Raw genomic sequence first — 22,500 nt, 5'->3', positions numbered from 1 at the left:
GACCAGGGTTGGGGTGGATAATGAACAGGGTATTTTACACAGTGTAGACCAGGGTTAGGGTGGATAATGAACTTGGTATTTTACACAGTGTAGACCAGGGTTGGGGTGGATAATGAACAGGGTATTTTACACAGTATGGACCAGGGTTGGGGAGGATAATGAACTTGGTATTTTACACAGTGTGGACCAGGGTTGGGGTGGATAATGAACAGGGTATTTTACACAGTGTGGACCAGGGTTGGGGGGGATAATGAACTTGGTATTTTACAGTGTGGACCAGGGTTGGGGTGGATAATGAACAGGGTATTTTACACAGTGTAGACCAGGGTTGGGGTGGATAATGAACTTGGTATTTTACACAGTGTAGACCAGGGTTGGGGTGGATAATGAACAGGGTATTTTACACAGTGTGGACCAGGGTTGGGGTGGATAATGAACAGGGTATTTTACACAGTGTAGACCAGGGTTAGGGTGGATAATGAACTTGGTATTTTACACAGTGTAGACCAGGGTTGGGGTGGATAATGAACAGGGTATTTTACACAGTATGGACCAGGGTTGGGGTGGATAATGAACTTGGTATTTTACACAGTATGGACCAGGGTTGGGGAGGATAATGAACTTGGTATTTTACACAGTGTGGACCAGGGTTGGGGTGGATAATGAACAGGGTATTTTACACAGTGTGGACCAGGGTTGGGGGGGATAATGAACTTGGTATTTTACACAGTGTAGACCAGGGTTAGGGTGGATAATGAACAGGGTATTTTACACAGTGTGGACCAGGGTTGGGGGGGATAATGAACTTGGTATTTTACACAGTGTAGACCAGGGTTAGGGTGGATAATGAACAGGGTATTTTACACAGTGTAGACCAGGGTTAGGGTGGATAATGAACAGGGTATTTTACACAGTGTGGACCAGGGTTGGGGGGGATAATGAACTTGGTATTTTACACAGTGTGGACCAGGGTTAGGGTGGATAATGAACAGGGTATTTTACACAGTGTAGACCAGGGTTAGGGTGGATAATGAACAGGGTATTTTACACAGTGTGGACCAGGGTTGGGGGGGATAATGAACTTGGTATTTTACACAGTGTAGACCAGGGTTAGGGTGGATAATGAACCTGGTATTTTACACAGTGTGGACCAGGGTTGGGGTGGATAATATGAGTGGTTCATATTGATTCAGGAGGAGACAGGAAGTTCTCTGTTCCTCTGAGAGCTTCAGGGGAGAAACATGAGACCACAGAGATGAAAGCCTTCATTTGATGTCTCTCTCTCTCTCTCTCTCTCTCTCTCTCTCTCTCCTTTACCCCCTGTGCTCACTCTCTTTTTCTCTTGTTTCTTTGGATCATGTGCCACCATGTGTGTGTGTGTGTGTGTGTGTGTGTGTGTGTGTGTGTGTGTGTGTGTGTGTGTGTGTGTGTGTGTGTGTGTGTGTGTGTGTGTGTGTGTGTGTGTGTGTGTATCATAGAATGCACAATGCAATGCATGCACAACACATGCTGGTATGAACTTTCATACACATAAAGACAAACACACACACACACACACACACACACACACACACACACACACACACACACACACACACACACACACACACACACACACACACACGTGCACGCATGCATGCACACACACACACACACGCATGCACACACGCAGGCACAGGGCGGTTTAGTGCATGACAGTATGATAGATGGTGAGAAGTGGAGGACACAGACCCTGTTCTTTTCTGCTGGCTGTCTGTCTGTGTTTGTCATCAGTCCCAGATTTTAGAAACCACAGGGTCCTAAAAAGATAAACAATTTGGGGTTCATTCTTAGGGTGTCAACCTCGAGAAGATGCCCCCGACCTCCCCAAAGCCTTGCTGGGAACTGTAGTTTGTTGTGGAGTTGTTTATCTTCAATGGAGTGTATTGTCACATACCTTATAGTGTATGATATGATAACGGCCAAATAGTACCTCTGTAAACAGACTTCATAACTGCAGCTGCAGACATTTTTCCGGGGACATTTCGTTTTAAGGAAACAGTCTAGTGTGTATTCACACTCAGTATTTAATATGGTAATTCATCTATGTCATATCTGAGTATTTATAAAGTGAACAGCAAACTACATTTCCTGATAAGGCTTTTGGGACACCTGGCATAATTTACTCAATCAATCAATCAATCAATCAGTCAGTAATATCAAATCAAATCAAATCAAGTAGATGAATGGTCAAACTGATCATGCACTAAACCTATTACATAAGCACGTTTAACACACAGATTAGCACAAATTATATATAAGAGGAAGGAAAAAACATTGAAAAAACACAACCACATCGCAGTCTAAGTAAGCCCCCAAAGCATAGAAGCAGGTTGCCTGGCAGTATGAGTCTAAGCCAAGGGCCCTCGCAGACGAAGACGATATCTAATAAGATCCGGAATCGTAGATGGGTGATCATTTCAAATGACAGCGATCCTCTTTCTTGAGATTCAGGTTCAGATGTATCCCGCAGTGCAAGTGAAATATCTGATACACTTTCAAACTAGCCAGAATTGTGGAGTTTTGGGGGTAGGGTTCATGAGTGAACAATTTGATGACCGGGTCATCGGTCAATAATAGGAGACCCTTTTGAAGTTCATAAAGTTAACATGAGTATATAATTAAATGTGTTTGAAATTAAATCAAAATGTTAAATTTCAGGATTCCAATAAAAAAATAAAAAATAAATATTCAGGATTCCAATTCAAAAGAAGCAAAAAAGCCGATCTGCTATTTTTTGCTTCTTTTGTATGAGATACTAGAATGACAAAATAGGACATAGCAATATGCTATGTGTTCCTCTGGAGTGAAGGTGAAAATATAGTGGCCCTCGCCATCATCAAAGTTGCCCACCCCTGGTCTACTTACTGCTCCTTTAAGTCTTCCCCTGGCCCCAGCCCGCCCCTCTCACCTCCAGATCCTCTCTGTGTGATCGTTCTCTGTCCTCGAAGTCTCGGGTTCTGCGTCGAGCCTCTTCAAACGCTGCCTGGGCCAGAGCATCCTCTTGCTGGAAAAAAAGAAATGTTTTTTTCTTCAAAAACGGCCCAAACTCGGGAAACTCGGGGTTGGCAAGAGAAGTGTTAAATCCTGTAGTCTTAGTGAAGCGGACCTGCTTTTTACCACCAATTTGACCAAAATGGCTGATCTACCAGCTTGTATTTCTGCAATCTTTTCCAAATGTTCCCCCCAGAATATGGACGCTGGGATTCAAGTGTTTAATGAATACATGTGTAATATACAGTATAGCATAAGCAGGTCATGCGGTAAGCTGACAGGCTGGTACAGTATGTGTGTGTGAGTGTGTGTGTGTGTGTGTGTGTGTGTGTGTGTGTGTGTGTGTGTGTGTGTGTGTGTGTGTGTGTGTGTGTGTGTGTGTGTGTGTGTGTGCGCGTGTGTGTGTGCTACCTGCGCCCTCTCCTCATCATACTCCAGCAAGCCCATCCCATCCAGCCTCTGTAAGTCGATCCAACCCTTCCATAAGACACACACCCCATTCAGGATCATGGGAGCCTTTAAATGCACCTGCAAACAGACAGGGGAGAGAGAGAGAGAGAGAGAGCGAGAGAGAGAGAGAGAGAGAGAGAGGAAAAAAAATGATGGATAAAGTGGTTAAAATGATTGCAGTGGCTCAGGGTTAGAGAAACCGTCATTAGAACACGGAGGGTTCTCAGTTCGACTAGAGTTAGTGTCGAAGAGTCCTTGAGCAAGACTCTGACCCCTAGTTGCTCCCGGTGAGCAGGTTGGTGCCTTGCATGGTTTCCTCCGCCATCAGTGCATGAATGTGAGTGTGAATGGGTGAATGTAATTAATGCACAATCTCTGTAAAGCACCTTGGATAAAGGCGCTATAAAGGACACTCTCAGAACAGAATAGGCCTATAATAAAGAATCTGATGTTTCTCCATGATAATCATCTGGGGAGCCATTTTAGACACATTTCCTGTGAACTGTAGACTAATGTATCAAGCCAGATCTGAAGAACCATGTCATGTCATCAGCTACTAAGGAGCGCAGCCTAGCTTGTCAGCGCAGCCTAGCTGTGGCGTCACACAAAATTACAATTCATTCAGTAACAAGCCAACAGCTGTTTGTCTAGATCAGGGGTCTTCAAAGTTTTTTCAGGTCAAGGACCCCTCAGCCGAGAGAGAGATGAAGAAGGGAGCTCCACTACGTATTGTATAATATTGTGTTGCAGATCCAACCTTTTCATAGATTTCATTGATAGCTTCATAGACTTGTTTGACATTTTACCACTTAAACACTCCTTTGGCTCTGTACTTGGTCTGCTCTTTTTTCCCCACTACAATACACCAAACATCTTTGCCAAAAATAGCAGATCTACAAGCTCACAATGCCCCACAGCACGAGGCGTTTTGAAAATAGGGATTCTACCACACAAACATTTGAGCGTGCAATACAAGATGAGGTTCTCTGTTTTACTGGAGTTCAAACTACAACAACAACAACCATAGGCAGTGCGAAACCTGTTGTAGTTAATTTGGAGAACCTCATTGACATGGGCACCCCTTCCCGCTAAGGAAATGCGACGTGTTGCATGATGCAGAGCTAGCAAATCTGCTATTTTCACTACTTCTTCAGAGTATATTTCTTACCCCTCTAATTAATGGATTCAAAAAGGTGAATTCTTTGAAAATATTTAGAAATAATTAAAAACAAAATGTAGGAAACAAGAGCACTTGGGGACCACTAGGAGTCCAAATGGACCCTTATGAGGTCTGTAACTCTGAGAGTGTACAGATGGAACCAAATGGACCTGTTTCACACACTCAGAGTGGGATGTTCTTTTGCATATCAAACTGGGGGTCCACTCCTTGTAACAAAAAAGGTTGAGAACCCAAACCCACAAATGGGTCCCAACCCAGTATTTGGGAAACAGTGCCCTAGAGCACTGGTTCCCAAGCACTGGGTCGGGACCTATATGTGGGTCGCGGACACATTTTTATGGGTACCTTAATTTTTTGTTTCTTACATTTTGTTTTAGTAATTATTATTATTTCAAAACATTTTCAAAAAACATTCCCCAAAAAGCAATTTTCTTCATGAATTAAAAACAAAACCCAATATTGTTTTCTGTTATTTCTTGAAGAAATCAAAGAAAAATCTAAGAAAAAATAACAAATGTTTTAAGTATTGAAAATAGCCAAATAGCCGACAAGCTCACAACGTGACATGTTGTGAGCTTGTAGATCTGCTTTTTTCACTAGTTTGTGTCCCGGGGAAACGCCTAGAGGGTCCTTTGTTTCAACTGTATCTGGGGGTAATTGTGGTGGATGAGTCTAGTGTGTGTGCGTGTACGTGTGCGTGTGCATGTGCGTGCGTATGTGTTTATTTCAGGGTCTTTTCCAGGGTCGATGGTTTCAACAGTTCTATTCAGCTCAAACTAGACTTCTTATTTTAACCACAGTGACGCAGATTGCTGTCTCTCTGGGATTTGGCTTCTGTGAATTTTGTTTATCGTGTGTCTCTTTCCCTGTCTTTCTTTGTTGGGAACAGTGTTTGGACACAAGATCAGATCATTTTGCAGTTCTCTTATGCAAATGTAGATGACATGTTATCAAACAGAGCCCCAGTGCGATTTACATTCATTTTGAAAATGAGACAGCCATCATTTCAAAAACGTTTATGGCAGAAACTTTATAAAAGGAGCTGCAAGTTGATATTGAATGAAAAACCTCACGTCATTTAAAACCATGGGTCGTTTTTTTCCTAGTATATACAGCATTTAGAAAATGACCTCATGCTTTAGCAGAGAAAAACGAGAAGAGAGAAGAGGAGCCTGGAATACATACAGGCTGATATATACTGTAACGCTTCAAAACAAATATCAGTGTTGAATACACTAATGCAGTCTTTCACAACCTCTTTAAATAGAAGGACCCCGGTTTGACACTCAAGGGATAAAGACACGCAAGGGTCCATTTGGTTCCTAACTATAAATCATTTGGCTGTGTGTGTGTGTGTGTGTGTGGGGGGGGGGGGGGGGAGCCCCTCAAGGACCCCCCTGCCTACACAGAGAATCACAGCAGTAATGCATCTGTGTTTATTCTACAGATTTAAAGTTGGGTGTGGAGTTCAAACAGAACAACAATGGAGTATGCATAGTAGCATCTGCTCTGTCTTGTTCTGATTATAATACATACTGTACAGATAGACAGTTCAGTCAACACAGTCCATAAAGAGAAAAGAAAGGGGCTTTGTTCATTTCAGCATGAAGTAGTTTAAAAAATTATCAAATGGCAGAAATATCAGAGAGCATTAATTCTTTTGCCATTGTCCTATTAAAATCTGACCCATACCGATTGATCTCTCATAAAGATACATAAAGCTCTGGCCCCTCAACCCTACATAGTAAAGTCCTCAGTGTTCATTCATTCATTTGTAAGAGTGGGCAAATGTAACCAAAGGAACCATTACAGGTCCATTTGGTTACATTTGTACACTCAAAGTTAAATTAACACAGTGGATTTTGACAGTGTACTACTACTGTATGTTGATCAGAAATAAACCCAGTCCACAAAGGCAGACTGTCACCAAGACAGACAGACAGACTGACAGACTGTCCCTGTCTGGATTCTTTGGTTTGTTATATCGTGATGGCTCTGTGCCAGGTAGACAGCAATGTTAGCCACTCAATAACAGTGAGGCCTTGTGTGCACGTGTGTGTGTGTGTGTGTGTGTGTGTGTGTGTGTGTGTGTGTGTGTGTGTGTGTGTGTGTGTGTGTGTGTGTGTGTGTGTTGCACGCACGTGTGTCTGTGTGTGTGCACACGCATGTGTGTGTGTTTGTGCATGCGTGTGTGGTTGCTGGAGGTGAGGGAAAGGCAGAGGAATGTGCATGTGTGTGGGTAGGTGGGTGGGTGTAGAAATTGACCTTTAAGGGTCATTTGTAAACTCTTCAAGAGTTACATTAACACCAAGGACTTTTACAGTGTGGGGTGAAATAACAATTCCCCAGTTTTAACAGCCGCTCTCGCTCTCTCTCTCCGTCGCTCTCTCTCTCTCTCTCTCCCTCGCTCTCTCTCCCTCCCCTTCTCTCTAGGTCTAGGTATCCCGTATTAAACTTCATGACCTATTTCAACAATGTAATCTTTAACATAAAAGAAAGTGGGTTTTGTCCACATTGGGTTTAGAAAGTAGGCAGGTGAAATAATACAAATGAATCCGGCGGTCTGAATATATATGTATTTTGCAGCACATGCATAGATTGCATTTAGCAGTCAATCCATGAAAACGAAAATCTCTAATTATAGTGGAGTTAGCTCAAGTGTGATGTTTGGTAAAATGCAAAGAAAAAAATCTAACCTCGGTTCGAAATAGAGCGGTGAATCTGAGCAGCTACATGTATACCCTGTGTGTGTGTGTGTGTGTGTGTGTGTGTGTGTGTGTGTGTGTGTGTGTGTGTGTGTGTGTGTGTGTGTGTGTGTGTGTGTGTGTGTGTGTGCCTGTGTCAACAACAATGCCCTTCTCAATCTGTTCCTGTCAGTCAGTAGTTTACAGTACAGTATTGGTGTGGCTAGGCTGCGTAACAGTGCCCTCTTCTCGTCAACCGTTGTCATTGCAGCTATTTATGCTGGATGGGACAGGGAGACAACACAAAGCTATCCATTGGGAGCACTGTTCCACACCGCTCCAAAAAAGGGGGCTTTGGAATTAGGTGGGGAATGCAATGCAAGTCTGAAGAGGTGGGTTGTGAGGGTGGTTTTAAACAAGGCGAGGGTTGGGGCAGCTTTGATGTGGGCTGGGAGTGAGTTCCATAGAACCTCAATACCTCATAGAATTGTTCCAAAGATCTATTGAATTGTTTCACCCTGAACTGTGCACAATACAATCCTGTGTTCATTTATCAATTTGTAACTTTGAAAGGCAATAAAATGGATGCGTACGGACCAATTTGATTACATTTCTACACTAACAGAGATAAATGAGAGAGAGTGTTTAAAGTGTAGGCACATTAAAACACTGTCGGCTATTGAGTAAGAGAGGAGATACATTTTATGTGTCCTGTTACATCTTTACCAATGCATCATTTGGACTTCACATTCATTGTCTTTTTAGTCTGCGTTTCTGGTCCTGTTTTGCATGTCATTGAGAGAGAGAGAGAGAGAGAGAGAGAGAGAGAGAGTGTGTCTTTTGAACAATGCTTTGAATAAGTAATCACAGAAGTGTATGAACATGTCTGTTGGCAGGCCTCAAACATATCGGTGCTGTTGGGCAGAAACCAACCTTTTCTCCCTGATATTTTTGGGGCTTTTCTGCCTCTTTATTGACAGTGAAGACTGACAGGAAACGGGGAAGGAGTTAGTAAGGGTTTGCTAGGCTCGAGAATCGAACCCAGGACTCGCTGTTACATCAGAGAGCCTATAATATGGTATGTGGTATGTACCACACAGCCATTGAGCCCCCCATATTTCAACTTAATATATCGTCGTTGTCGGGGCAGAATCCTCCTATCTCCAAGTTTCAAATGTGTATGTTCTTTCGCAAAGTAAAGCCCTGCATCATCATACAAGGCCGTCGCACAAAAGTAGTGAAAACAGCAGATCTACAAGCACACAACGCCTCGCGGTGCGAGGCGTTGTGTGCTTGTAGATCGGCTATTTTCACTAGCTTAAATCATTTTTAAAATGATGAATGCAAAACGAACGGTTTTGGACGTACACGGTTTTCACCCGACAACGACGATATGTTTGTTATTTTTGGACAAAAAAATGCCCAACTTCGTCATACTACAGTAGTAACAGTACAGTATCACACAAAAGTAGCAAAACCTACAAGCTCACAATGTGTCACATCATGAGTCATGACGCATTATGAACTTTTAGATCTGGTATTGTTGCTATTTTTAAAAACCCTTTTAAGTGAAAGTGGTCTCCCTGTGTGTTTTCTAATATAAATATTGAACCACCTTTTTAAGTGAAAGTGAAAATATAGATATTGAACCAATGAAAAGTATTAAAAAGACCATGAAGATAAATCATGGCCTGTGTGTGTGTGTGTGTTTGTTTGTGTGTTGTCTGGTGCAGATATATATAAAGGAGCACATCTGTACTATTTCTATCTGAGTAAACAACTGCTTAGGAATATATTAACAAATTCAAACACACACAAACACACAGACAAGCGCTAGATTTGTTTTGTGTGATACAGGGATATGTCCACGTTCCTGCATTTTTACTCAGGCTATTTTTGGACAGTCTCTCACAGGGGCCTCTTTTACCACAACTACCCACATTGCACTGGGGCTGCTGAGGAGACCGCAATGGCTCAAAAGAACAGAATGTCGAGTTTTGTGTGTGTATGTGTGTGTGTGTGTGTGTGTGTGTGTGTGTGTGTGTGTATGTGTGTGTGTGCGTGCGTGCGTGCGTGCGTGCGTGCGTGCGTGCGTGCGTGCGTGCGTGTGTGTCTGAGAGAGAGAGAGGGCGAGGGGGAAAGATGGCTCCCACATTTGTGGGTCTGCATAAGGCTTTTAGAAGAAAGCTTCAGTGGAACTGACAGCAAAAATATGTATATACTGTGTGTGTGTGTGTGTGTGTGTGTGTGTGTGTGTGTGTGTGTGTGTGTGTGTGTGTGTGTGTGAGAGAGAGACTGTGTACGTATGCATGTATGTATCTGTGTGTGGGTTCTTGTGTGAGAGGAAAATATGGAGAAACGGCCCAACCACAGACTTCCTCTGAGAGAGCCATGTCAACCCCCACATCCATTTACTGACTCGACTGACACACACACACACACACACACACACACACAGAAGCACACTGTGAAAAAGCATAGAAGCGGGGAGAAATTCAAACTACTTATAAAAGTGCCATCAATTTAATGCACGCATATTATGCACACACGCACGCATGCATGCATGCAAGCACACACACACACACACACACACACACACACACACACACACACACACACACACGCACACACGCGCGTGCACACACACGTGCACACACACACACACACACACGTGCACAGAGGACTAGGACAGGCCAGATATGAGACCATTTTAACTCACTGAGAAGCAGAGCCACAGAGAGCTCTGCCTTCCTTCTTCCACTTCCTGGTTTGCTACATTCTTAGAGGGACACCTAAGATGGCTGTCGGACTATGTTTTGATAGAGCTGTTTGGAATTATGTATTTCCACAGAGTACTGCATGCGAGACTCAGCGCGGTGATGCTACAAAGATAACATTAAGCTGTAGGCTATAACTGAGGTGGAGTTGAGGCATCTACGGCAGCCATCTTGAGCATACAGTATGCAACAGGATTATGGAACCCAGATCCATTTGCGTGTGTGCGTGGCTCGCGTGCGTCACGCGCACATGTCTCTGGTGTGTTCCGGCCGCAAAAATGTACCCGTAAAACCGGGATCAAAACTACACAACCTTTTTGTCTTTCACGATGCTCACTATGCGAGATTATAAGATCATATCGCGATTATGAATCCTTTCCGCATCTTGGTCGGGAGACTAACCACGGTACAACATAAGACGCCAATCAATCGTCGTTTGACATCTAATTGCGCGAGATCAGGGAAGCGGGTCAAGACATATTGTCAGTCAGAGCACATGTCATAGAAGCACACTGTCTGATGCCAGGGCCAGCGGATTCATTGTTTTTGTTTATTATTGCGCTTTGTACCTACACTGTAGCCTGGGATCAATAACATTTTCGGGTTTCTTATCCGGTCGGAGCGGAAATAATCATGTGAATTGAACCAACGTGCACCTCCAAAATGATTCCCTTAGTTTCAAATTGGTTTAAATTGGTATAATCGTTTTGTTCCTTTTGCTATAATAATCGTTTGGTATGTTCATCTTTTATTCTAAGTTGTAGTAAGACTAGATTCACATTATGTGAGGACAAAAACAATGCGACGCCAACCGGAACCAACCACCGGAACCACCAGTTATTCTTTCTTTTTTTAAATTGGATCAATCCTGCATGTCACAGGTTTTATTTTTGCAGAATAGTGTACATGTAGTTAAAGGAGTAGTTCACCCCAAAATGACTTTTTTTCTATTGATTACTCATGCCTTGGAGACTTTAGTTCAATAATATTTTTTAGTTTTAGTCGCATTCCTAAGACAATAATTTCATTACAATAAATTTACCCCCAATGATCCGGAATCAATGGTGGTAAATTTACTATACTCACTTTTTTGTCTTAGGAATGTGAAAAATATTATTGAACTCAAGTGTCCATGGCATGAGTACCGGTAATCAGTAGAAAAAAAGTCACTACTCCTTTAAGGAACACTCCAGATTTTACTGTCTACTACTGTTCCTCATTCTAAGCTGTGCTTACATTGTGCAAGTGAGCTTTTGTGTGTGTGTGTGTGTGTGTGTGTGTGTGTGTGTGTGTGTGTGTGTGTGTGTGTGTGTGTGTGGTTGTATGTGCTGGCACACGGGCCTTTCATTCAGACTTTTGCCAACCATCCAGTCAGAACAACTATCTGAGGAATAAAACCCATGTGCCTGTTCTTTGTGTTTCTTGTTTATTTGAATGTGTGTGTGTGTGTGTGTGTGTGTGTGTGTGTGTGTGTGTGTGTGTGTGTGTGTTTGTGTGTGTGTGTGTGTGTGCGCGCACGTGTGTGCGTGCCTGCGTGTGTGTATCCATAGCAAAGAGTGGGTGACAGACCTTGCTTGGCAAATTTCAGAAGGGCTGAAAACACAGAAACCCTTTGTGTTCACTCACACCTCGTGGGTGTCAGTCTGTGTGTGTGTGTGTGTGTGTGTGTGTGTGTGTGTGTGTGTGTGTGTGTGTGTGTGTGTGTGTGTGTGTGTGTGTGTGTGTGTGTGTGTGGTGTCTGAGCTTGAGGCAAAAACTTATTTGGAGCAATAATTATGTTATTATCCAGAAGAATGTTACATCAATGACTGTCTGGAGCTGTGTCTCTGTTCACACAGACACACAGTAAACATGGGTTTTTGTGTGTGTCTGTGTGTGTGTGTGTGTGTGTGTGTGTGTGTGTGTGTGTGTGTGTGTGTGTGTGTGTGTGTGTGTGTGTGTGCACATCCATGCATGTGTTCCACACAATAAACACGAGTGTGCGTCTGAGTCAGCAGCAATTCAAGGGCGACTCATGCTCTTGTTCTCTGTCTGTCCTCTTTCATCTCCCACCACTTTCTCACCAAATCTGTCTTTCAATCTAAACAATGCCTTCAACACATCTGTAAACAGCTTTCAGTCACATTATCGCTCAATGTTTTGACTGATATTTTGTCAAATAGTCAAACATTTTCTAATACAGAACATTTCATTTAAAAGCAAACAAAAAAGAAAGAAATAACCAAATCAGTTTTTAATGGATACAATTTTAACCACTTAAGCTATATTCAAAAGGTTTCTCAAATAGTCGCAAATGAGTCGCAAAAGTTAGATCTGCTGTTTTTGAAATGTTTTGAAAACTTTTATGATGACAGGTGGTCAGAAATCGTGACACATCGGCCGATATCGATGTCGTAAAGAAAATACATCGTCTCAGAGTGAAATGAACCCTGTGGAGATTTACAGTACAAAGTGTCCAGCAGTGAGAGGCTGGACAACCACAGTCCAAACAAATGCATCATCTCTGATTCATACCCCCTGCCCTGCCACACAGAGGCTCTTCTTTTATGCCCACTGTACAGGCTAGGCTCCACACAATGGATGGCATGCAGTCAGTCAGTGTTAGAGATGACGACTTTGAACTCAAAAGCAGTGGTGGAAAAAGTACTAATATTAGTAGTAGTAAGTATCAATACAACTTTGTAAAAATACTCTGTTAAGTAAAAGTCTGGGTTAGGGTTATTCACATGAGCATGAGCATAAGTACAAAGTTTTTTGGCAATGGAAATATACTAGTCTCATTTTCAAAATGCATATATATTTTTTTGAAAATAGCAGATCTACAAGCACACAATGCATCACAACAGAAAATTGGAAAGTAAAGTAAAAGTACATCAAAATTGTACTTAAGCACAGTACTACTTTATACAACTGCTAAAAGGTTCATTGCCATCCAAGGATTTAAAGTCCACTCATTCAAATTACAGGGCCTCCAAAGAGTCCTGGATTGCTATTTTTCGTCACTACCCTCGTCCCGGCCAGCAGAGGAACAGACTACACACAGAGAAATGGTGAATGAACTTGATAAATGACCAGGAAGAGATGCAAAGCAGTAGCAAATGAGAGACAGAGGAACAATGAGGCAGTAGCAGGTGGGTGTGTCAGGTGTGAACAGGTGCTGTAGTCACAACAGCAGCAGGTGGAGATCTGTTACTGGCCTCCTGCTCTTAATCCTATAGCCCAACGTCTACTGGACTATTGTCTGGACTATTGTCTGTGTTTCAAGGTCTCCCCTTAACTCTGACAGTATACAAATGGAACCAAATGGTCCCGTTGGGGTCCATTTGGTTCCATTTGTATGCTGTTTAAGAGTTACAGACTTGTATGGGTCAATTTAGACCCCCATAATGGCTCCCACAGAGTCCCTGGAATCCTCTTTGAGAGCCACTGGTCTAGACCACACACACACACACACGCAGTCACACGCGCACACACACGCACGCACGCACGCACACAACCTTTCTAATGGTAGAAATATAATGGTATGGTCCCACGTCATGCTTGACCTCCAGTCATTCCTCTGTTTCTTCAGCCCATAATTATAATACTAGGCTATGCCAATGTGACCTACTGTAATCCACAGTAAAGAAAGGTTCTATGTTCCATGGTTGTTTCAGATCAGAGCTACTATATAGAGGTGATAAACGAGATGTATTTTAAAAGAGAGCTTGAACCCATGAAACTACCACAACACAGTAAGATACTCGGTGTGAATTGATCCATTTGTAACTCAGAAACATTTGCACACTCTCTGAGTTAAGTTAAACACTGAGGATTTTACTGCATACAGCACATGGTCTTTATCTTAGTCCACCACAGGACAGCCTGGTCATTTTCAGCCTTTACAGATTTTCACATTCTCTTATTCTTTCAACAGCAAAGCTTTGGAATGTGACGTCTTATGGGACGTTTTATTTAGTTCTGTATGTTTGATTTTGTGTACGTTTTGGGTGAGAGAGGACGTGCAGTAATTACATCGACATGCTTAGTTTCACTCTAATGTCTCTGTCATCCACACAAGTCTTTTTATTGCGACCGTAGGTCGCAAGTTTACTATGAGAAACTTCACAGCTTGTCCGCATGTTAGACATGTACACATTCTTACAGTCTATGGGTATGCCACTCTGACATTATGCTCTGGTGTCACTGTGATGTCCGGCACATCTTCTGAAGGTCACGCCTGACACTGTGGTTCCCTTGACACATCACTGTGACATCACAGGTGACATCACCTATGTAAAAGTCCATATATGGGTATTCCCCAGAATCCCTTTTATGCCCATATATGAAGATCCCTGATGTCATCGATATATATCACTGGCCAGATGGCCAAGACATGGCACATATCTGTGTGGCTGGTTCAGATAGTGATCTCCATGTATGGGCATAAAAGATATTGTGATGTCATGGGAACCACTCTAACATAATCCCTTTTATGCCCATATATGGGGATCCCTGATGTCATCATTATTAAGCCCATATCTAACAGGACTTCATATGGGAATGCCCATATGGATTCTCAGCTCCTGACCGTGGGCCAAGAGGAAGCCCAGTGTCCAGCTGCACATGGTGCAGGCCTACTGTATGTCACTGAGGCGGGGTTTGCCCAGAACTCGGGTGCAATTCCAAATAACGTGTCACTGAGCTCTGTGTAGACTCCAGTCTGGCAGGAACTATACTGTTTAATGCTCAGCTGTATATATTATATAGACCATAAAACAGTATTTGCACGCATATGTTTATGTTGTATCTGTTGCCCTCGTCTAGGTGAGAGAGGGCAGTGGGGAAAGACATGGCAATCGCATCATCAGTGGATCGGTTTTGACGATATGCAAATTGCCATGCAGGCAACATGGAACAACTGTCCATCAACAATCTCTCAAAGCATTTAACCACTTAAACCCCAGCATCTGCGAGCTTACAACACGCCGCACACGTTGCACTGCTTCCAAGCTTGTTCATCGTCTATTTTCAACAATAAACCAAAGGCTTTCCCCACAATAGAAAACCCTGAGGGACTCGGGTCAACCATACTGGGTTTATCGTGGTTAACTGACATGCTACCTTGGAGTGCTCGGGGACCCAGCACAATGGTGGGCATCTTGAGGCCTGTGGGGACCAGGACCACAGGCTGGGAGAATGAGAAACACTCCTGTCAGCTGGCCCAAAGGGCGGGGGACTAAGAACAGCAGAATGAAGGTGACACACACATGCTGGATTTCACACCAGTTTGACCTCCCTCTCTCTATCTGTCCGTCTCTCTTCTAACTTTACACGCACTCCTTTTCCCCCAGCAAACGTTGTAACATACAGACATAACGGCAAAGCGCAGCATCATATATACTGTATATATGTCTGTGTGGGAGTTGCAAAGCCTTGTGGAAGTAGGTGTGGCCATTGATCTACAGTACAAGCAGGAAATGTGAAACCCTGTGCAGGAGCCTTCTTTGTGTGTGTGTGTGTGTGTGTGTGTGTGTGTGTGTGTGTGTGTGTGTGTGTGTGTGTGTGTGTGTGTGTGTGTGTGTGTGCGAGTGCATGGCTGCGCATGTGTAAAAGGCGGTGTGGTCCAGTCCAGTATGTGAAAAAATAACTTACTGGTATATACTATGAATGTATAAACACATATCACACTGCACACAGAACACAGGAATGGACACATGCATTCACACGCACGCACACACACACACACACACACACACCTACACACACACACACACACACACACACACACACACACACACACACACGTGCGTGCACGCCCCACACACACACACACACACTGCTGCTACAGCAGCGGTAGCAGAGGGAACCAATTAGTGGTCTGGCTTTGATGATGTCACAGACAAGCCATGCACCAATGGAGTGGCTTCCGTTGGAAAGGGAACATGACACCACACACACACACACACACACATGCATGTGTGAATGGATACGGACACACACACACACACACACACACACACACACACACACACACACACACACACACACACACACACACGATTCAGAAGATCCATTATCTGACACCATTGTTCCTTTCGAATTAAGACGCCAAGTTAAAGCGTGGCTACGCTGTCCTTTATCACACACCAACATCAAGTTCAAAGCCAGTCCTTTGTGCCTGCAGGGCAGGCATCAAGCTGGACCTACACAGTGAAACTCCTTGGGTTAAAAAAGAAAAGAAAAATATATATATATGATTACATGTCATGTATACACTCTCAGCGTTACAAATGGATGTATTAACACTGAGGATTTGGCTGTGTAATATCACAGTAATTACACTGCATTGTTGCCAATATACACATCAGCACTTTAGTGTCACTGCTCGCTTTTATTGCACTACTTGTTACTGTTATTTCCACTGTACCATCAGTTTTCATGCTGCTATTCACCTGCATTCATGCATTCATGCATTCATGCATTCATTCATTCATGCATTCATTCATTCATTCATTCATTCATTCATTCATTCAATCATGCATTCATTCATTAATTCATTCATCCATTCATTCATGCTATCAAGCTGATTACTAAGTAGGCTACTACTGCTAAGATGTACTTGTTGTCAAACACTGTCATTGATGAGTGTGTCTGTCAACAATGGCTGCAATAATGAAAACAATAATTGCAATTGATCTACAAATTAATGTAAGTCTCATTCATTTTATCCTATAATCAAATGTTGACAAAAATAATAATTGCATGCTAAAATTATATAGAAGGAAATCCAGTCACAGGTGGCAAATCTATCGTTCTAGTGAAGGAATTAGCTAACACCTCTATTATTAAACGTAACAAAACAACCAATGATACATCAAATCTAACTGTAGAGTTAATAGCCTACGACACTACGACAGGCTAAATGCTAGTGAGCTAGATGCTCATGCTACCACTAAAATTAACCTCTTCCACAGCTGGATGCCATTAGAGCGTAATGACAACAGGGGCCTTCAACTCTCTACTTTGTGTGTTTGCGCGCTGCGCGCGCATGTGTGTGTGTGTGTGTGTGTGTGTGTGTGTGTGTGTGTGTGTGTGTGTGTGTGTGTGTGTGTGTGTGTGAGCGGGTTTACCACTGAATGCCTAGAACCAAACCAAACCAAAACGCATGCACGCACACACGCACACACACAAACAGGCTTACATCCAATCACCAAGTTTAACCTGGCTTTGCTACTTTTGTGGTTTGGCAGATTGTGTTTGGAAATGAGAGAGGGAGCGTAGAGAGGGAGTGTGTGGGAGGAAGAGTGATGGAAGGAGAAAGGATGGGAGCAAGAAGAGAGAGGGATGGAGGGAGGGAGGGAGGGAGGAAAAAATGGTGTCCACTGGATGTAGAGCAGTGGCTCCCAAACTTTGCAGCTCAACAGGCACGTGCACACATAGACATGCCCTTTTATCCGTCTGTAAAAAGTGCCCTCTCCAGACCATGAATGCAGTTTTCACTATGGTGAAAGAAATGCAAATGACCTCTTTCCATGCCATACCTGAAGGCAGCATTCAAGGGAATTGCCTTGTCCAAACTCTCCTGAACTTGAATGCAGTGTCTTATGTTGAAAGAATTGCCCTCTCTGTGTAGAAATCCATGCTCTAGGCCACATCTCCAGTATTGACTTGATTATGCTTAGTTCATTTTCGATATTTCCACCAAAAGGGCCTTTTAGAGATTTCAGCCCCTGCCTCTCTAACATTCTCTGCACGTCCCTGTAGCTCAAGACCAAAAACAGAAAGTTGATGTCTCCCCCGTGACCCAAACTAGTTAGAATAGCCGATTTACAAGCTCACATGTAGATCTGCTATTTTAACTACTTCTTAGAATTCTTTTTTAAATAATTGTATTTTTATGGAATCTCTTTGACTTTTCTTATGTACAGTATGTATGAAAAATGTTCGCCATAAAATACATTCATTACTTTTTTTTATTAGTTGCACAAAAATAGGAAAACAAACAAAATGGATATGTACTCGCATAACCATAAAGATGGGTCCCGGCCCATGGTAAACAGTGATGTAGAGGAAGCAGAAGAGAGTGTCTGTTGGTGAGGCTTGGCTGGAGAGGGTGGCTATCATGGTCACACTATGAGTTATAATCATCATCACACATCCTCAAGTTTGACACTTTGAATACACACTAAATACACAGTAAATGTGTATGGAGCAAACCCTATGCTTTGTTGACCGGCGTCCCCTAGGGCTCTATACTGGGTCCTCTCCTTTTCTCCCTCTACACCAAATCTCTTTGCCATAATAACACGTCGCAACAACGCTATTTATTGTGTGCTCTCCAGCTTGCAGGAGAGATACACAATACACAATACAGGACAAAAACTGGAATGGAACACTATTAAACTGAAGCTGATAAAAACTTTGTTGCATTCTCTCTGGATAAAATTGGTATCCCAACCTGAAAATGCATATTCTTTTTTTACTAAAGAGCTGGAGAGACCACTGTTACTGAACAAACACTCTATCAGTGATTACTATTGGAATATAGTTTCACCTATAATGACATCATGTCCACAATAAGGACATCTTACATTTAGGACTTCAGTGATGATGCTCTTGAGAGCAAAACGTGGGGGAATATAGTATATTGTGTGGTAAGTGGGGGCTGGGGGCGTGGTTGGGAGAGGGCTGGGAGATGGAGAGAGATCAAGCGGTTCATCAAGACAAGTAGCTGCAACTGTTCCCAATTAACCCTCGTGTTTTTCAGTGGGTGCGGAGAGAGAAGCCTGACGATTGATGCCAGACCAGAACAGTTGTGGAACCGTTAGTTGGACCAGCAAACGTAATAGTGGAGCTTTTTCCTCTTTTTTTTTTTTGGCTGGTATAGTGGAGTTTGGGCTCGAAGGGTACGGCCAAAATACTTTTTCTCCACACAATGGTTCAATGAATTGACATAATCCAATTAGCAATTATCAATAGGTGGATGTATAACAACATAAAAACAATACTATAACAGCATACGATAAAATAATAATGTACTTCTTAGTATTTCACTTACAGCTCAGCAGTTTTTCGTGAGACACTGTAAAACTTTGAACCGATAGCTAGATAGCTTCCTAGTTTTGGAGTCATTTTATCCACATCAAACAAAGAATTGAAAATAAAAAGAGCAGTGAGACTTTTTATTTTTCTCTGATGACTTTGGCCTCATTAAAACTTCATTGATCTTGGGAGTGCCATTGAGGTGACTGAGGAGAGGGTATCCTTTTACACACACACGCACGTATGCGCGTGCACACACACGCACACACACACACACACACACACACACACACTCACACACACACACACACACACACACACACACACACACACACACACACACACGTATATGAACTTGCAACACACAGACACTCCCACATGCGTGTGCGTGCACAAGCAGACAGTCACAACACACGGCCACCTACAGTTTTCTCTCTCTCTCTTTCTCACTGTTAAACATAGCAACACACACTAAGACACGCACGGACGCACACACGCACGCACGCACAGACACACACACACACACACACACACACACACACACACACACACACACACACACACACACACACACACACACACACACACACACACACACACACACACACACACGGCTCAGACCCTCCTGGACTCCTCATCTGCAGAATGCCTGACACCCGCCCAGGAGGCATGCCTTTTTAAATAATTAACGGAGAGAGATTGGTCTGTCAGCCTCAGGGCGCAGAGGTCCATCGATTCCCCACAATGCATTATTAATGAGCCGCCAGCCACGCGCTGGCTTCAGCTGGCCAGCATCCGTGGACAGGCCTTCACACACACATGCACATCGTCACTGGCAGGCGGGAGAACTCCTATCTCCTTATTTAAAAGCCATTTAGGCCTAGAATTATTGAATGCTTTAACTATTGAAAAATAGCAGATATACAAGCTCACAGCGCGGCACCGCGCTGTGAGCTTGAAGATTTGCTATTTTTGAGAAATCATGTTTTTGAATATATAAGTCTTTGAAAGAATATATCTATTTAAAAGCCAACATTTGTAACTCAAATATTTGCTTCTGGGTGGTCCCTGGAACAACATATTTTGAGATGCTGGTCCTCGGCCAAATACATGTAATTTTGGGGGTCCAAGATCGGGTCAAAGATATTCAAAGACTTGCACACATTTAACGCGACTCGGTTGCGTTCCAGTTCTTTGAGGGTTAAAAAGGATTTTCACAGACGAATGCCCAGAAAATACGTAAAAAAAGACGATATACATTTTAGATCGGCACTCTCGCCCCGATGAAGATCTTCCGAGGTGGAAACAAGTTGGCAGTTGCCTTTTAATGAATAAAGTATTTCCCTCCTTTTTACTCCAGTCCTGAGTGCCCGGGTTGTTTTTTCACACGTAGCCGATCTACAAGTTTACAATGCGTCACGCTGTGAACTTGTAGATCGTCTATTTTAGCTCTTTTGAAACGTTTTCTAAATACAAGTACAGTATTCCGTAAAACAGTGCACTGATTCGTTCTTGTTTAAGCTTCATCGTATTTGTTGTTTTCAGAAAGAGAAAGAAGAAAGGAAGAGGGGGTGGACAGGGAGAGCCAGAAAGAATCGAGAAAAACTAAACAAAAAATATCTGTACATATTTACACATGGCATATCCATCCGTACAGGCCAGTATGTGCATGAGGTTTTAGACATAACGTGCATGAGCATAGCAGCGGGTTTTGCTTTTGGACATACAAGGTTTCCACCTGACAGCAATGACATACTGTACACATTCTCACACACACACACACACACACACACACACACACACACACACACACACACACACACACACACACACACACACACACACACACACACACACGCGCACGCACACGCACAAATGCAGACGCACACAAAGTCTACGACTGGTGCCAAGGGAGACAATTAACACACACACAAACACAACAACAGTGCCAACTGTACTTTACTATGCATATTACCTTGACAACAAGACCCAACTAAAGTATTACGGGCTTAACCCTTTCTCAACTCACTAAAGCTTCATATTGGTGGTCAGGGTAAACATGTAGGCTGCCTGGGAGGAGGAAAACATCTAAAAAGCTTCAGCGTTCAGTTCTAAAGCCTTTAGACTTTAATGAGGTGACTGGTAGTCAGTATCATTGCTCAGCGTGTATTTAGAACAACTAACATCTTAGCAAAACAGTGTGCGTTTAGTGGTCAGTAGAAGCTGTCTTTGGATCATTTCAAAATTGTAATGTCACGCTACACTTCTCTTTTCAACCTTTATGAGGAATATGAATCAAGAGAAACAACCTAAATATTTCTGGCACACGGCTTGATCAAATTATTTAGGAAGGATGAGGTTTCAAGAAAAAAAAAGATATACATCGGAGAGACTTATTTCTTTGTGTTGGTTTCACCATGCAACGTAACAAGCAACTGGATGTGTGTGTGTGTGTGTGTGTGTGTGTGTGTGTGTGTGTGTGTGTGTGTGTGTGTGTGTGTGTGTGTGTGTGTGTGTGTGTGTGTGTGTGTGTGTGTGTGTGTGCGCGCATGCTTGCGTGTGATTAGGTAAGACCTACCTTTCCTGTCTCCCTATCAAAGTCGACATACTCCCTGGTAGGAGCCTGCCTCTGGTCTCCATGCAGATTGGCAGGGAAGAACTGCAGAGAGAGGTTGGTGCCCGTAGCTACAAACGCCTGCAATCAGAGATTCAAATGCGTATGTAACATCATTGTATGGAAACAAGTCTATAGATTGCTCCTGGTGTTAGGTGTCAAGATTATATTCATAATTCATACATAAACTCTAGCAGGAGTGGCTGAATGTGATAATGTACATGAAAAAATACTGTATTTGTTATCTTCTTATCTTATCTCTGCGTTTCTCAAACTTTCACATTTCAAGGTCTCCCCCTTAACTCTGACAGTGATTTGTACATTGTCAGAGTTACAGACTTGTAAGGGTCAATTTAGAGGAACCCACTGAGTCCCTGGAATCCACTTTGAGAACCACTCTCTTATCTTATCTTATCTTATCTGTATATTTAGTGGTAGATCCCATTAAGTCCGGTGACACATACAGTGATGCTCGTTTAAAAATGTGGCAGCAAGAACATATTTTTCTGTAGATGGTTGAACATATATTTCCCTTCCTTAGCTTATTGTTCTGTCTCTCTGTTTGTTCCTGTGACCTTTTTTGCATTGTCAACTGTATAAGTAAAACAGTAAAAGAGGACAACCCAGTCTCTTTTTGGGACAAAAACCCCACACTGAACCATTGTGCTGCTATCCTCCTATCAATATAACCATATTATATGTTATGTCAGTTTTTTCATTATGTAAAATACTGTCTCT

At 42.8% G+C, this 22,500-nt stretch overlaps 1 protein-coding gene across 1 annotated transcript in view; it reads right to left on the bottom strand.

The window, feature by feature from the left end:
- Window positions 1-22,500, bottom strand: part of cbfb (core-binding factor subunit beta) — a gene marked incomplete at its 5' end in the record, with an annotated part of 54,485 nt that overhangs the window by 7,294 nt on the left and 24,691 nt on the right. The window contains 3 exons of the mRNA XM_080737149.1: window positions 2,951-3,046; window positions 3,445-3,561; window positions 21,727-21,843. Of these exons, the coding sequence (XP_080593275.1) occupies window positions 2,951-3,046; window positions 3,445-3,561; window positions 21,727-21,843 (330 nt within the window). The remainder of the gene's footprint in view (window positions 1-2,950; window positions 3,047-3,444; window positions 3,562-21,726; window positions 21,844-22,500) is intronic.

This window comes from Nannobrachium achirus (assembly GCF_963921795.1).
Source record: "Nannobrachium achirus genome assembly, chromosome: 11".
NCBI lineage: Eukaryota > Metazoa > Chordata > Actinopteri > Myctophiformes > Myctophidae > Nannobrachium > Nannobrachium achirus.
Note: the sequence above shows the minus strand (reverse complement) of the source record. Positions and strands in the feature narration are given on the sequence as shown.